Source organism: Pteropus alecto, unplaced genomic scaffold (genome assembly GCF_000325575.1).
Source record: "Pteropus alecto unplaced genomic scaffold, ASM32557v1 scaffold8, whole genome shotgun sequence".
Taxonomy (NCBI): Eukaryota; Metazoa; Chordata; class Mammalia; order Chiroptera; family Pteropodidae; genus Pteropus; species Pteropus alecto.
Window position 1 is genome coordinate 7850240 of NW_006494609.1, and position 18838 is coordinate 7869077.

Below are 18838 nucleotides of genomic sequence, written 5' to 3' on the forward strand. Positions count from 1 at the left end.
TTTTCTATCATATGTCCAACTAGAGTCAGAAATTCCTGTTGATTCTTCCTTTGAAACATACCAACATCCAACCACTTTTCACCATTTCCATACTATCACACTAGCCTGAGTCACCAGTCTCTCTCACTTGGATTACAATATCCTTCTATGAGGGCTCCTTGTTTCAACCTTTGCTTCCTCCACACACTCTGACCTCAACAAAGAAGGAAAAGTAACCCTTTTAAAATTAAAATGTCAGCGATATCACATCTGTCTATCTGAAACCTTCCAAAAGCTTCCGAATACATTCAGAATAAGAACCTATGTCCTCACAAACTCTCACACGCTTTGCCTCTACTTACCTCTGACTTACCCTACTATACTACTCCCCCACGTCCACCCACCCCCAGTCCACCCACACTGGCCCCCTTGCTGCTCCTAATACCCAAGACTTAAAGACCGTCTTTAAGTCTCTGTTCAAATGTCATCTTCTCAAAAGATCTAACATGATCACCCTAATTTAAAACTGTAATCTATCCTCTTTCCAACTCTATATTTTTCCATACTGATTATCAGCTTCCATGCCATATAAATTAATTTATTTATGTTTTAGCATCAGTATCCCTTGACTAGAGTAAGTTTCCCAATGGCAAGGATTGTTTGATTTTGTTCACTAGGGTACCTCAAGATCTCAGAACAGTGCCCAGGAGCATCGTAGACAATAAGTATTTGCTGTATGAAATTATATGGAAAGATCTCTATCTCCTCTTTTCTTTGATACCCTGTAAAGAAAGTATTAACTATCCTACAAATAGGTATACAGATTTATTTCCAGCATGAACCAGGTGGCTGTAACCTGAGAGACAATGGCAGTATATAAACAAAAAAGTGACTAGTAGTCAAGAAAAAGTAATTCCATGAACAAATAAAGAAATTGATTGCATTCTGCTGTAAGACAGCTTGCAAAAAGAAAACGTAGAAATTTCATGGATCATATATTACATATACTCAGCACTGAAGTACTACTGGATAATAAATGGTAAATATTTTCATTAGAATAAAATCACAAAATACAACTTGAAAAACAATTACTGGCCCTAAACCCTTCATGGAGCAGTGTCCTGAATGCCAGGAAAAAGACCTTCTAAAATTTCCTAGCGACAAACACATTAAGTAAAATTACCTATTAAATAAGGCTGAAGCCTCTATATCTGATGCCATCAAGTATTTACCTGCCCATACTTAAGGGAGAACTCTGCTTCATTATTAGGTTGAACTAAGATTCTGATTTGACTGGCAACACAAACTTCATTATTCTTTCTATGATCGCTCCTAGTATTGACTCATTATTGAAATTCATCAGTAGGCTTCAAAAATAAAATCCTAAAATTTAAGTGGGCTCAAACCACATCCAACCCTATTTTAGCCAGTGATAGAACACTACCATTCTTTACTGTTGACTAAAGCATGAAGTCCCTAACCCCCTAATCTCTAGAACTCATTTAATTCTAAAAATTAGATCTCTGCAAACTTTAAAATTGTTTATTATCCAATACACTATTTAAAGCTATTTTCAGTTTCTTACTTTAACACATTAAAGTAACATCTCTGGGAACAAACCAAGCCAATTTGAATATTTAAAATATTATGTGTATAATTTTTACCAAAGGAGAATATACTCATTCTCTTAGAATATGAAAATAATGAGAAGCATATTCTTCAGTCAAGCTAAAGTGAAAGTTCTCTCTTGCCTGATTAATCTGACATCTTGTTATCAAGAAATTGTGTTCTGGATAATTTGGTTGCAAGAGAATCCCTCGAGACTTCCTGACAATAAAGGTTTATCGGTATCTCTTGTTTTGACCTCAATCTTTTTCTCCTATATATGAAACAAGAAATTACATTTATTATAATGTGCCTGGTATAGGGTATTAAGAACATTCACCCAGAAGTCCTAATGTACAATAGTGGATACTCTCATAACTCTGAATCAATGACCTCAATGAGTCTATTCTATAATTTCACTGGTATTTAACTGGCTTGACTTTATCTTTTCATTAGGAAAACTGTCTTGACATTTTTCAAAGATCTGTTTGCAATAAGCATGGTTATTTATGATATTTATTTCTATAAAAGCAACACAAATTTAAGATTTTTATCATGTGTGAAGGAAATGCATGCAGGACACAAATTTTGTATGATCATGACTAATGCTCCAGTGTCTGGCTCATTCAGGCACGTAATAAATATCTGTTTACTGAATAAACTGTACTTATAAACAAAACCCAATTGCTTCTGTTACAGTCTTCAGTATTTGGTAAAGGCCTCTGCTGAAATTAAATTATAAATACAATATAATTTGTAGATTTATTACAAATTTAATGATTTCAGTCAGAAAACGAATTTTATTCCAAACTGTTTCGATAAACAAAAATCTCAACAATGCCAAAAACTCTTAACAAAAGTACTTGGAAAGTCGCATCCTTTTTAAGAATTAAGAAAACAAGGAGTCAAGAGCTAAGTCTCACAGAATCTAGTTTAAAAATTCCATAATACTATCAAAGTACAGCAAAGTTAAATAATTTTTTAAATAATTTTCAGTAAAAACATGTTTGTTTAGTTATCAGTCCTGTTTATTGCCCTAGTTCTCGCCTTAGTAATAAAAAAAGTTGCAGAGATTCAATTAAAGCCTTTTAGCTTTGAGGTCGTTGAGGATAAATGAAAGACAGGATAATCCCACTGAGTTATTGATGATAAAGGACAACTCAAACTGGCTTTGTTTACCATGTTAACAAGTTGGGACTTAATAACTCTCCTCATGATTTCATTCATAACTTATTTCTCAAATGTAAAGCTACACAAGTTAATTTGTCATTCTACTAAAATAATCTACAAAACTATAACAATGTTTTCATTCATATTGTTTATACTGTATACAAGAGGCATCAATTGGCTACCCAAATGTTTGAACGTTGCAGAAAGGATGATTTAGGGAAGAAATTATAATGGAAAAAAATGTCAGTAATCCGATGATAAAATCCTTACCTTATCATATTGGCATACAACAACATTTTCTGTATCAAAGAGTTCCTGTCCTTCCTCATCACTCACATCATCTTCACTATTGAGGGGCTCCTAAAAATAAAAAGGGAGAGTTTATTTATATTTCATGTATTACTAGAAAAAGGCCCTTCTAATATTCAGTGAAAAGAAATACAATGGCCTTGATGTTCTTTGAGAACCAAGACAGAGAAATGCACACCATGTATACCACGAACATGTTGTTAATTGGCTTCATTTAAGACTTAGCCAATGTTACTGAAATCCCGGCAAGAAATTAAAAACAATTACAATAGTTAAGCTATAACTTCAAAGTCTGAAATGATGTTTAACTTTATTTCCTTTATTCTTTCAGAATAGCAAAGAAGATAATTCTCTGTAATAACTGTTTAGGATGACCAGACTAGACATGGATCTTATTTATTCTTCCTTAGGTTTGAAAATATGAGGGTTTAATAAGATAATGGCCCTATGCATCACCTGTAGTGTAAAAGGGGAAACAACAGTGAAATTGGAGGGGAAAAAAGCTATATATAATAGGCTAACAGTCTGACTTGTCTTTACATTAGGGACTAGGACTCTAAATATAAATTAGCATGTCTACCATTGTGATGGTGATTATGGAGGCTTAGAGTATGATTAAGCTAGTCAGATTAAAAGCATGCTTGTGCTGGGGCAGAGATGAAACAGACTTAGTAGTCTCAGTACCAAAAACAATTAAAGATCAAGGTCTAAGTAGAGCATAAAATGATCAACTATGTTAAACTGGACCTCAGTTGTGGCAAAAGATATCACTCATACTTCTGATTAATGAAGAAAATATGGAAAATAAAAATGGAAAGGAAAACAAACAAGATATTAAGTCTATGCCTGTACCTACTCACACATGTATATTTATATTAATTTCAAATTTATATTTAAAATAGATTACCATCAATGTAAATATTTTAAAAATTGGAGATAAAATTCACATAACATAAAATTCAGCATTTTAAAGTGTATAATTCAGTCACACTTCATAATGTATTCAATCACCACCACTAATCTAATTCCAGAATAATCTATCACCTTTACCATTAAACGGACACTTTTCCGTTCCCACCTCTCTTCATCCCTAGTAGCTATTAATCTGCTTTCTGTCTCTATATATTGTAGACATTTCATAAAATGGAATTAGACAATATACATACACAATATGTGATCTGGCTTCTTTAATGTAGCATTAGCATGTTTGAGATTCATCCATGTTGCAGCATACACCAGTACTTTTTTCCTTTTCGTGGCTAAATAATATTCCATTGTATGGACATACCAAATTTTATTTGTCCATCCATCAGTTGATGGGCATTTGGGTTGCTTACATCTTTTGGATTTTGTGAACTGTGCTGTTATAAACATTCATTTAAAAGCTTTTGTTTGACACCTGTTTCAATCACCTTATACATATTATTTAGGAGTGAAACTGCAAGGGTGCATGGGTAATTCCATGCTTAACTTTTTAAGGAATCAGCAAACCATTTTCCACAACAGCTACAGCATTTTACACTTCTACTAGCAATACACAAGAGTTCTAATTTCTCCACATCCTCACGAACATTTTCTTTTTTTTATTACAGCCACTCCAATGTGAAATGGTATCTCTTTGTGGTTTTCATTTGCATTTCTCTAAATGAACAATGATGCGAACATCTTTTCATGTGTTTGTTGGCTATCTGTATATCTTCTTTGGAAAAATGTCTATTAAGTCTTATGCCCATTTTTGAAATAAAATTTTTCTGTTGCTGCTGAGTTTTAAGAGTTCTCAACATATTCTGGATATTAATCCCTTATCAGACATATGATTTGCAAATATTTTCTCCTATTTTGTAGATTGTCTTTTAGCTGTTTTTATACTGTCGTTTACTACACAACAGTTTTAATCTATTAAGTCCACTTTATGTTTGCTTTGACTGCTTGTGCTTTTGGTGTCATATCTAAAAAAACTACTGCCAAATCCAATGTCATGAAGCTTTTGCCCTATGTTTTCTTCTAACAGTTTTGTAGTTTTAACGTTACACTTAGGTGTGTTATCTGTTTTTAATTTTTGTATATGGTGTGAAGTAGGGGTCCAATTTCATTCTTCTGCATACGTATAGTCAGTTGTCCAAACACTATTTGTTGGAAAGACTATTCTTTCCTTACTGAATGCCTTTGGACCATGTAAAAACTTTGTAATACAACATCATACAGAGCAGCATTCCATTAAAAAAAAGACATCTGAAGCTTAAGGATACAGAACATTTTAAAGTGAAAGAATGAAAGAGCTATACCAGGCAAATTCTAAGAGAAACAACGCTGGTATGGCTCTATTAAAACAGATTTTATGGCAAAACAAACAAACAAAACACTACTAGAGATAAAGCAGGATATTACGTAATCATAAATGGTTCAACTCTGTGAGAAAATACAATTTTAAGCTTATATGCACCATTTTGACACTCAAAATATAAAAGCAAAAATGACAGAAAAACAAATGTAACATGATAGTAGGAGGTTTGAACACATCTTACTCAGTAATCAGTGATGGAGCAAGCACAGAAAAAATATCAGTAAGGGTAGATAGAATATCCAAAGAAAACTACTGACAATCTAAATCTAATAGACATATAGAAATGACAGTACAACTGCAGAGAACACATTCTTTTCAAATACATGGCATATGCAAGAGTTGATCACATAAAGCAAGTCTCAACCAATTTCAAAGGATGCATACATCATACAGATTATTTTATCTACAAACAAAAAAGTGAATCAGAACAGAAATTATTACTGGGGAATAAACACACTAGAGAGAATAAACAAAGTTAAAAGTTGATTCTTTAAAAACATTAATGAAATCAGTATACCTCTAGCAACATTGAACAAGGAAAAAGAGCAAGAAGGCACAAATAATATTAGGAATGAGAAAATAAAAAACTATGAATGATTCTGACAGCAAAAAGATAGCATGATCATTAACTTTATGCTAATCAAATTTTAAAATTTAGATATTATATTTTTAGAGAAATACAGGCATATCTTGTTTTATTATGCTTTGCTTCACTGTGTTTCACAGATGTTACATTTTTTACAAACTGAAGGCAAGAACCTCCACCAGCAAAAACATTAGGACTCACTTTTTTGTGGTGGTCTGGAACCGACCCCACAGTATCTCCAGACAGGTATTGTTACCTTACCTGTCTCAAAAAGAAACAAAACACTTGAACAGAGTAAAGATTACTAGGACCAGATGTTTTTAGCAGCATATTTTAACAAATATTCACAGAAGAATTAATTATGATCTTAAAAAAAAAAAAAATCCAAGGTGAGGGAACACTCCCCAATTCACTGTATAAGTCTACCATAAATAAACCTGAAAACCTGATAAGAGCATAGGAACAGAAAATGAGATAGTATCATTCATGAATATTCATGCAAAAATCCTGAACAAAGGGAATTCAGAAATTCATAAAAAGAGTAATATATAATGATCAAGTTGTGCTATCCCATGAATACAAAATTGGTTTTATAAACAGAAAACCAATTAATGTAATTCACCATAAATAGCAGATTATAAATAAATCATGATTATCTAATAGTTGTAGAAAAAGTATTTAATAAAATTTAACACTCATTTACAGTTTAAAAACAAAGCAAAGCTCTTAATTTGAATAAAAAGGAGCTTCCTTAACATGATAAAGGATATCCATAAAAATCCTACAGTCAGCACAATTACTAGTGAACCATCGAAAGGATTCCTTTTAAGATTAAGACAAGGGTGCCTGCTCTCACCATTTCTAATAAATATTGTTCTGGATGGCTTAGCCAGCAAGTCAAGAAAAACTGTCATTTTTCATATCTTATTTGATTATCAACAGAGAACATATGAGAGAATCAAAGAGGCTATATACCTCAACAGTAATCAAGAAAATGCAAATTAAAACCAAATGAAATACCATTTTCTACCTACCAGACTGGCAAAAATTAAGAAACCTGACAATATCAAGTATGGTGAAAGGTGTAGACATCTGCACCACTACATACTGAATGGTAAGAGTGTTATTCACACAACAATTTTGCATTTGATTGTAAATTTGAAGGTGTGCATGCCTCAGGATCCAGCAGTTCAGTGTTTATTATAATACCTAGAGAAACTCTTGTATATGTGTCCCTAGATGACACATACCAGAATATTTTATAACTGTAACAGTAAACAAGTAGACACAACCCTAATGCCCATCGTATCAAAAAAATAGATAAATTACGATAAACTGAACAGTGAAAATAATTATAGGTATATGCAAATAACTTAGATGAACCTCAGGAAAATTAATAATCATTATTACATAATTATTTTATGTCATAAATAGGTATGCAAAACTAAACAATATACTCTTTACAAAGATAATACCTATGGTAAAATATAAGGCCAATTAATAATAAACACAAAATTCATGAGCATGGTTACTCTGATGGTAAAAGGAAGAAGACAGGGATTGGGGAGAGGCACCCAGGGGACTTTAAGCAATGGGATTTATTTTTTTAACTAGATGTAGACACCAGGGTGTTTATATCTTGAGTTTTTTATTCATTTGTATCTAGTCAATATTTAATAAAAACAATATTTTTTAAAAACATTACTTAGATAATTTAGAAGATTACATCTTAGGTTGCAGAAGGCAATTAATGAAAATTGTGGTAAGCCAAATATCATCTTGATCACAAGTAACTAAGCTGGAACTGAGAAAAACAAAAATGTATTTATATGCTTCTAATATATAACTAAAAACGAGTAAGAAAGGATGGTTTGTTAAACTAAGATTGACACTAAGAGCAGATAAGGTTATCAAAGGAAATGGTTTGGAATATGGACCAAAAAGAAGGTTTTGGAAAAATCTGTCACATTTAGCTTTTTTCTCATGTTTCCTCTCTTCCCAAATGTTACTATCTCGTTTTAATTACAGAAGCAAAAGACTAATCACATCTATATATTCTACCAACATCTTGTGTTTAAGCCACATCATGAATGCATAAGCCAAAGAACTAGAATAACTTGCACTATCACTATCACCTTTATAAATACAACTTAATTTGGTATACATTCATTTTTCATTAACAGCTATATGAAATGATATTTTATAACAATCTAAAAACCTTATTAAGTTAGAACTTTATATTTAAAATCCTATGTTGTATAGCACCCTAAGAGCCTCTGAAAAAAAAGGACATAATTCAAGTTTGGCACTAAGTTAAAAAAGAAAAGACTGAATAGCTTCTCATTCCTACTCGTTTACTAGAAACTTACTTCTTCTACCTGACCATCTTCAGCTCCATCTTTCTCTTTGTCTTCCTCCTCATCATCATCATAGTCTTCTTCTTCATCTTCATCTTCTTCAGATGATGTATCCCCAGTTCCATCAACTTGTAACACCAATGGAGCCTGCTGTTGAGCAGGCTGGGCCTGAGGTTGCTGCTGGCCAGTTGCAGTTATCTGTCCTTGTGCTGGTGTAGGTGCCGCCACTGTTGTAGGTATAACTTGAGTCTTATTTCCTGTAAATAAGATTTGCTGAGGCTGGATAATAACACCTGTCTGTGGTGAAATCCCTCCAGGAAGAGGGGCCAGTACCTAAGACGAAAGAAAACCAAATATTAGGAATTAGCTAAAGCAGTGGTCCCCAACCTTTTGGCACCAGGGACCGGTGTCAATTACTTGTCATTAGGTTCAAGGAATGCAAAAATAATACTTTAGTATTTTCCTTAAGAAGCTTACAGATTAGCAGTGCAATAAACAGAGCAATAACAACTCAAAAAGGTATAGAAAGTATAACAGAAGTAGGATGTAGTGTTATTAGAACACAGGACAAAGTACTAAAGTCAGCTTGGGGAACAAGGCATGATCGGGGAGCCTTCCAGTAGGTAATACTTGAGTGTCTATTTGTGCTTTGGGAGATAGCCAAGGTCTTTCTGTTTGGTTTGTTCATTTTGGAGGAGTGAAGGGAGTTGCTAGAAAAAAATGCCAAAGGCGGATTCTAAATAGAATAACATCAAGTGAAATCCAGAAGTAACAGCAGGACAAAATTTAGAAAGCTGTAAATAGGCTGGATTAATGCTCCTCTGATTTTTCCTCTACCATTGTACTATTATACTGACATTATGTGTTTATATGTATCCTTTTTAAAGTGCCTAAATACCTCAAGAAAATAACTATTTCTTTCATCAACGTCCTCATAGTAATACCAAGCACACAAGTAGGTGATTTGTTAACTCTGATCTAAACAGCAGCTGAAGCAGACAACAACTGAAAGTAGGGCAAAAAATAAACCTAAAGAGATCTCCTTCCCACCTCTTCCAAAAAAAAATCCAAAAAATATCTTACAAATCATGCTGAGGAGTTTGAACTTCTTCCAATAGGCAACAGGAAGTCATTAAAAGATTTTAAGATTTTTAGAACAATGACTACAAATATAAAGTAGCAGTCAGACTAGGATGGCAGGGAAATTGATGAGGAAGATATCACAGTACTTTAAATAAGAAATTATGAAAGCATGAACTAAGGAAATGACAAGAGAGTCTGAGAAAACTAGTTTCAAACATATTAAGGGATTAAAAACATGTTAAAACTGAAGTCTGAAAAAAAGGAACTATTAAGAATTGGTAGGAGTTCATGATACTTTGGATATCCGAGGTTAAGGGGAAGGGAGGATTCCACACATCCCCTTCCAGAAAATACATAAGCATCATGAAAGTAATTCATGCCTGCCTTGTTCACTCCTAAATTCCCAGTCCCTTGCAAAAAACCCTGATATGTAGCCACACGATAAATGCTTGTTGAATGAATGCCAAATAACTAACTTAGGAGGCTGGATGGAGAGTGGTGCCACTGATAGACACAGTTAGGGGGATGATAAAGGATGAGTAGAGATAAGAATTTAGTCTCAAACATATTGACTATAAATTAAACTGTAAAGTATACAAGGAGAATTTAGAATGACAGGGCGAAGCACTGGAGAAGAGTTTAAGAATTTGCGCAGATAAAGCCATAAGAAAAGGGAAGAGAACCACCAGAGAATACATACATACATAGAAAAAGAATGCCATGATGATCATAATTTAAGATTCTTTTACCTGTTGTATAACAGGAGCCTGTACTCCACCAGGCTGCATTTGTGGTATAACCTGCTGCTGTAGAACCACTGACTGCTGAGGCTGAAAGATATACTGAGCACCATTGGCTGCTCTGACCACTTGAAGAAGCTGACCTAAAGCAAAACGTATGCATTCCAAGTCACCATTTTAGCAGTTAACACCTCAATCAAAATAAATGAATTCATACTGAACATCAAATCACTAAAGGCCCTAGAGATTATCAAACAAGAAATCTAAGAATTTTATTAAGGGCCGCATCCATACACAGTAAACATAATCCTTAACTTCTCTGACTTCCATCCACGTTCAATACATTGCTTAAAATGTTTTATTTTCCTTATTTATCATCCTTATAAAGATGTTTTCCAACAAAAATTTAAAAACAGATTCTGAGAATTGATTAAAATCTTAAAATGTCTTGCTAACATGTTAAGAATAATGAGACCAATACATCAGATCAGACATTTCAGGGGCTGTTCATGTTTAAAGCTTTATAGAAATGGAAGTACAATAGTTCATTAAAATCTTGAATCAAAGCATCGTAGTACTTAGCTTCAAAATTTCTTAAAAACAACAAAAGTTTGCTGAACCAATTATTATTGCCACATAACATTAACTGTATGACTGGCTTATACACGTAGAATTGAATCCCTCTAATATGTTGTTTTAGATGGCCCAGAATCTTGAATTAATGAAAAAGTGAATAACTACATCTTATTAAAACATGAAACAAGATAAACCCCTAGTTTGCTCTTCACAAATTTAGAAATTAACAAAATGAGAAATTATATAATTAAGATTACACAAAGAATACTTAGAACCCATGTAAACAAATTCTTCAAACATTAATATGTCAAATATCCCAGTAAATTGTCGGTCTACACAGAAATACTATGTAAAATAGAATGCAATATATTTACTCTTAAGATATTACAAGGATTAAATATTTAGTTTAATATCATGAATCAGTTCATATGACTCAAATTTAACTTATTTGGCGGGTTAAATGTGTTTTGCAAAAAACTAAGTAAATAAGCATTTCTATATAATCATATTTCATTCAGTAACAGAATTCTCAGAGATCAAAAGCTCAAGTGCAATTCTCGCCTTCTCTGTTGCATCCTCAGCAATGATTATAGTTTAATGTTCTATAGCCCTCAAACAATCTTATTTAAATAACCTAAGTCAAATGGTAAAAGAAATATTAAGATTTTTCTGCCTTCCAATGAAGACAAAGAAAGGCTAGATGATAGTTTTTTGAATTATATATATAATGGTCCCATTGTTTCCAATTACCTGAATTTGTTAATATCTGTTGAACAGGAGTCACACCTGCAGGGAGTGCCAAGGTAGCAGCTGTAGCAGCAGCACTCTGGAAAAAAAAGAAAAAGAAAAGAAAATCAAAACTACATATGTGCCTATCAGTCTATTTCTGGCATATTTTAACAGTATTTGAAGTTTATCATTTAGCAGATACTAAAATGAAAAGTTCTAACACTAAAAGTTCTAAGACTAAATTCCATTTATAAAATGGTACAATAAAGACCACCTATCCTAAATTAAGTAGAATAATATAATTGGCTTCTCCTCTCTGCCCCCACCCCCGCATACTGTGTTCTAAGGAAATCTCACCCACTAATAATGCTGTACAATATATCAAATATCCATTCCATTATTTCCTTTCCTACTGTTTCCTTACTCCCAAATCCTTATTGTATTGTCAACATACTTGAGGCAAGTGTACATATTTTCATTTTAGAAATTTTAATATTTTAACATACTAGAATCAAAATGTCTCTATAGAAAACCTTGTATCAGAAGACTGTACTTAGAGTACATCTGGCAATTCTAAGATACCATAAAGTAACAATATTATATCTTAGTGAAAACATATTAATAGTTTTATTAATACAATAATATCTTAAAAGCTTAAGAAAAGTCACAAACTTTAATTTCTACATTTTAAAATGGATTATTTAGAAATATTAATTGCCTATAACTCATATTTTATAAGATTAATATATGTCCCTTTACAAGCAAACTGACATAGTTTCTATATAGCACATAACAATAATCACCTGCACACCTCTGCATTCAAATAGCTATTAATAAATATTTAGTGAGTGATATAGCACACACAAACCATTTTCTATTAATATCTAGTGAAAATTTCTTCTTGTATTTTATGAAATAGCCCTAACATAAACAATGCATTAGAGAAATCATTTCATAAAGAGAACTTGCAAAACTGGTTTGGAATAGCCTTCTACCTAGTATCACTATCGCACATCCTTATAAAATTACATAATTTTTACTCATGTTCATTTCCAAAGCATGGAGATGTTTAAAATCAAAAACGGTTTTAAACAGATATGTTTAAATCAGGAATAACACAAACAAAAACTCAACCTTTTATTGTATAAAGAGCCTATACTGATTATGTTTCAGAACATGTAAAATACATGGAGCAAACACTGAAAATATTAATACATTTTATTGATTGAACTTTTAACCTATGATCTGTTAAATACACATACTCTTAAGAATGAATCAAGGAGACAAAACAAATCAGTAAGAGATGGACCACTGATTTTGCCCCAGTCTTTTTAAACAAAATTTTAATTCAACATTCTCTCTCACACACCAAAAATTCTTCGAGATAAGATGAACTTACTAGAAGTGATTTTACCAAACTTTCTGTTATCAAATGACAGAAATTATTCTCTAGGAAACAATCTGAATAGTACCAACTGTAACATATACCCTATAGTGAGACTTTTACTTTTTAGGGTAAAGGTTAAAAAGAAATCTAGGCCTTAGACTTGAAATTAATTTTCTCTTTTAATAAAAATTGAGAGAAATACTAGGCACAGAATTTTGTGATATTCATGCAAAAGAACTGATTGCAGCAATCTATCTGCTTCCTACCTGGCTTATAAATCACAAATGACATTTGGGGTTCACTACTCACCCACCATTCACCAAAAATAAGTGATTTTTTAAAATACTGCTTTTTCATTAAAAATATATATATATCTCTGAAAAAAAGTCTCATTGTTAGCACTAAGCTAAGGGCTCTTTTTAAAAATAATGATTCTTACCTTTAAATAAAAGATTTGGCCAAATTTAAGAATGAAATGTCAGAGCTGAGACACCATCAATAGTCTACATACTTTAAACAGAATAAAAGCCATTTATGATAAAGTGCTAGAAACTATTGTTTTATTAAAAAAAAAAAAAACTTTAAAGATATAGGTAAAAATTTTCTAAGGATCAGAAGGGGTTCTTTCAATTCTGTTATAATACACTACACCTGATGAGAAATATTATATACCCTAAGTGAAATCTGAAAACTTGAAGACATATGAACTTCAGTGGATATGTCTTAGAAATATCAAAAGTCTAACATATAATAAATGCAACCAGTTAAAATGCATTTTAAAGTAGCAATTTATATATTGTAGTAAAACTTAAAAGAATATGCTATGGTTAAATCACAGCAAAATTTTTTAAATAATTGACCTTAAAACCTATCCTGAACTACCTAAAAAAATTTTAGTTTATAATTCTTAGCATTCCTGACCTCTTGCAGTTAATGGATCTTCTGAAACAGAACTACACTTGGCATAATATTATTTGCTAAGTCCCCTAACCCTATATAATAGCAGGGGATGAAACAGCTCCCACAATGCATCATCCTTTTACTATTTTCAACAGAAAATTACATAATTTTATGAACCTCAATGTTTAAGTATGGACCTAAACTTTAGATGTGCTGCTAAATCCAATATTTATGAAACCAAATAAAAGAACCATTTTGCTCAAGCTTTAAATAAACTTTGTTAATATACAAAATACCTGGGCAATAATATAATCACAATTTGGGTTAGAGTAAGTAGAACCAAACAAAGTGCTACGTTCTGATTCTTACCATGTTTGATGCATTCATATGTTGAATCAGCTTAGAATCAGGAACAATAACTTGTGGTGCTGCAGCTATTAAAAACACAAGCACACATGTAAACAAGGAACCATGAGGCTAGTTCATAATCATAGAATGCTAGACAATGCTGAAAAGTTTTTGTATGCTTTCCACATTTTCTGCATTCAATTACACTCAATCATTTGATATCTCAGAATGTTATAAATTTCTACAGTAAATAACAGCTGTAATAATATCTACCTTATACTGGAAAACATCAATTAAAAAAAGATTTGAGTAACAATACCTAAGGATTCAAGGCAAACTGAGAAAACACAGTAGTGAGACACCTATCACCTAAACATATATATTTCCGTGCATTCTTAAACTGGAAATTTTTTAACCTAAATTAATCTTGGCTTACTAACTCAGCGTTAATGGTTTTATTGACATATGTTGCTGTTGAAATGAGGTATTAACCCAGTAAAAGTGAACTCAAAAGTTAGAACTAGTTTTTCTTTACTCTACATAGCCCTTTCCTCTCAATGTAACAGCTGTCAGAATCTTATTTCCATTAACTTTTCTAAAAATACAATTTGAAAATCACAACATTACTTAAGCATAAAAGGAACTAAGTGTTTGATTCCGCAAATTTCAGAGAATAAACAGATAATCCCATTATCCTACTATTCTCTGAGTGAAGAAAATCAAATTTTAATTTATGATGACCTAAAATCCTAGTGCCAGGCCTAAAGGCAATAGGAGGAACAGTCATCAAAACTGATTAAAAGGACAGAATTATTTGATGCAAGGTATAGACTAAAAGCAAACATAGAAAGTCCTATTTGATGTAAATAGCAAAATAACCCAAATAGACATTTCTACCATGCATCACCAACAATTTTAAGTCCTATATAGACTCTCGAAGGAGGCAAACAAGTAATTAAACAGATACCTTAAAATAAATTTATTTACCTTCATTCTCCTTTCCAATAACAAGATTTACAAAACTCAAATACCCAGGATATTTTATAACTGAATATAGTAGTATATGAATAAGTATCCCCTTACTTATAGGGGATACTTTCGAAGATCCCCAATGGATGCCTAAAACCATAGATAGCACCGAACACCATACACACATACTATGTTTTTTCCTATATGTACATACCTATGATAAAGATTAATTTATAAATTAGGCATAGTAAGAGATTAACAACAATAATAAATAGAAGAATTACAACAATATACTGTAATAAAAGTTATGTGAATGTGGTCGCTTTCTCTCAGCAAACTAACACGAATTTCTTTTTCCTTCTTCACAATTTTGTAGGAAGAAGATTTGTTAGTACCATAGATCTTAGCAACCTCAGCATATGATTTTTGTTCTCTATTAAGTAGAGAACTTCCACCTTTTCACTTAAAGAAAGCACCTGACAGCTTCTCTTTGGCATATTCAAATTGCCAGCCTCACTATTCTTGGCATTTGGGGCCAGTTCTAAGTAAAATAAGAGTTACTTGAATACAAGCACTGAGATTCCACAACAATCACTCTGATAACTAGAGGGCTACTAAGAGATGAATGAGCAGGTAGAATACAGAACATGGATAACTGAACAAAGGGATGGAGCAAGACAGCCCAAGATTTCATCACACTACTCAGATCAACAAATAACTTAAAACTTATGAACTATTTATTTCTGCAATTTTCCATTTAATATTTTCAGACCACGCTGACCATAGGTAACTGAAACTGCAGAAAGTTAAGACCAAACTAGGGGAAGATTACTGTAGATGTTTGTTATAATAGAAAACTCTTACTATATGGAAAGACTCAAGCTTCTTAGCCTTTTCAGGACCCAGATATTCCTCAGCTGTGAAATGTTAAAAGCTATTTCACAAGGCCTTTGTAAGGCTTCAATGAAACAAAAAGCCATGAAATGACTTGCATAATACAAAGCAATCTGGACACAGTCTTTAAATACTTGTTTTTTCTTATCTTTAAACCAAGTAACATAAATTAAGATATGGTATATAGCCACTCTTCACTTAAAAGAAATTTAATTCAATTTAGACTTATACAAATTACTAAGAAATTGAAATTTTATACTGTCATAGTTACTAAACTCAAATATGTCTTTGAAAGAAGAAATCAGTTTCTTAAAGAATGCAGATGATTTTACCATATAAAATGAAACCCTTAGTCAATAAACCTTTATAGATCAAACTTATTTCAGGAAATTCACTATTACGTAGCCTTCTCAGAAGAAAGTATCAGTAAACTTATTCGAATATCATCTTAGGCTTTCAATTAGTGAATTACTTGTTTATCATTACTATACAAATTGGATCCCCATTTTACACAAATTTATATGTAAACACACACACATATATACCCTCTTCAACCGTAAGAAAGGAGAAACCCAAGTATATCTTCTTTTGACAATGACAAATTTCATTTCCAAGTTATAAGCAAAAAAACATATCCAGTCTTACCTTGCTGTGACGCAGGAATAAGAACCTGCTGGGTCTGTGCTTGCTGAGGTACTGTCTGCTGCGGTTGAGCTTGCTGATGGTGGTGGTGGTGGTGATGCTGCTGCTGCTGAGTTGGATGCTGCTGAACTTGCAATAAAAGCTGCTGCTCTTCTGAATGAAATCCATCTACTGCCCTAGACTGCATTAGTTTATTCTCCCATAACTAAGGCAAAGAAAGTTAAAAATTTCTAAGTGAAAGTCAGGGACAATAACTCCTGACATATGGACAAAAATATATTTATTACTGTTTATAAAATCCATTTTAAAAACCGATACAACCACAAAATCAATCTCTAAATCTTACCCAAGGGTATACAATAATAAAAACTAGTTTTTAAAGTATCAAACCTCATTTTTGCTACCTTAGAGTACTGAAAATTTTTTTGTTTCTTTTTTATCTTCAATAAAATTTCTTACGGCAATTTCTTAGTTATCACACAGTTTCATATAAGCAAAGTTTTGTAATCAAAGGTAATTCTTTTTAATATCAAATCTATTATTATTTTTATGGAAATGTTCCTTAATACAATGTTTCCTAACTTTTAAATAACATACAAAACATAAATTTATCTTTTCTTGCTCTCAACAAGAAACTTAGAGGCAATCCTCAAGTTAGAAAAGCTCAACTTTCAATCCATCCAATTCTACAAAATAAAAAAGAAACAAAAATACCTAATACTTTTATAGAGGTAATCTCAACCTTCCACTTCTTGAAATTCCCTTCCCTCATCCATTAAGGCAAGGATTGACAATCTGTTTCTGCTTAGCCACTTCTATATCCTCATCTCACCCTAAGACATTTTCTGTGACATGGAAAAAAAAAAAAGTAGGCAAAAGAAAATATTAACAACTATTCCATCCTTCTCTCTAACACATTTCTTTACCAGGAGAAGCTCAACCCTTATAAAAAATTGCCCAAGAAAGTCACAAACTGCTCTTTCAATATGTAAATGAAACAATTCCGTTATTTTGCACACAAAGATCTATACGTATTTATTGTCTCCCCTGGGATTTAATCTGAGGATATTGCCTAAATCACCTGAGGCAATATCTATCAGATCTTTATCAAATCACCTGAGGCAATATCTATCACCTGAGAAAGATCTATCAGATCTTTCAAGAAGCTCCTTTTGTCATACTTATAGGAATTTTTATAATCTCCTACTTCCAACTGTTCTAGAAATTCTAGATTTGTAGCTACATGTTAATAACAATTCCAGTACATCTCTAAAAACTTAATAAAAAAGTAAACTAAAGATCAATTTCCCAGAACCACCATTCCCCTAGCATCACAGACTCAGTATTTAGCCTTGCCTGATGACTACACTTACAGATAAAATAACAACATCTATCTCGTAGGCTGTTGTGAGGACTAAACAAGATACCTATGTAAAACATTTATCACTGTCTAGCATAAAGTCAGTGATCAATAAATGTTAGTTATATAATTATGGTGGTGGTGATATTAATTGTGTAATGGAGAATTACACCAGAAATCAGAAACCAATTAGTGGGTTTGACCACTAAACGGCTTTGTAGACAAATCATTTGTCTTTGTCATTTTTCTCATGTGAAAAGGGAACAAAATGGATTAGATTATACTTCTAAACTCACTTCCAATTAATCTAAATCTTATAAATTCCAGACTAAAAACAGCAAGGGTTCGTCCTAGTGTAACAAAGAACTACTTTATGAGATCCCAAGTTGTGCCTCATTCATTTCTGTAAAGTGGGCACCTAGCATAGCACACAGTACCAAAAAGACATTTATGTGTTCAATAAAACACATTCTGACTAATGTAGCATGTAGTAGCCCTCCCAGTTTGTCATCACTCTTTTCCCTGTTCCAAAACAAAATAAAACCTAGCTTCTTATGAGCCAAAAATCAAAGTGAAAAACTGTTTTATTAATGGTTTAAGTAATAGTTTTTAAGCCAAAATTTTCTAAATTTAATGTTTCAGTTTTATTACCACCAACTGGTCGACCCACTGCAATATGACCTATAATTTCAATGAAGTTTCCACAGTAATAGCAAATATTAAATGGATATGTGTTATGTACTGCTAACTGCTGGATACCGCTACTCACCTAAAGTCCCAAGTCAATGACCTATATGAATCAGAATCCACCCCAAACCCACCATTATTGTCAATTTCCCTTTCGAAGCACTGTTCCAATC

The 18838-nt window shown here is 32.3% G+C and overlaps 1 protein-coding gene and 1 non-coding gene across 2 annotated transcripts in view; both read right to left on the reverse strand.

The window, feature by feature from the left end:
• Positions 1-18838, reverse strand: part of GTF2A1 (general transcription factor IIA subunit 1) — a 46204-nt gene that overhangs the window by 12050 nt on the left and 15316 nt on the right. Inside the window, exons 3-8 of the mRNA XM_006925499.3 lie at positions 16622-16823; positions 14135-14199; positions 11500-11575; positions 10183-10316; positions 8363-8683; positions 3025-3114 (exon numbers count right to left, since the gene is read on the reverse strand). Coding sequence (XP_006925561.1) covers positions 3025-3114; positions 8363-8683; positions 10183-10316; positions 11500-11575; positions 14135-14199; positions 16622-16823 — 888 coding nt within the window. The remainder of the gene's footprint in view (positions 1-3024; positions 3115-8362; positions 8684-10182; positions 10317-11499; positions 11576-14134; positions 14200-16621; positions 16824-18838) is intronic.
• Positions 14759-14902, reverse strand: LOC112473959. Its single transcript, XR_003044235.1, has one exon. It is a non-coding gene; the product is annotated as a small nucleolar RNA SNORA79 (small nucleolar RNA).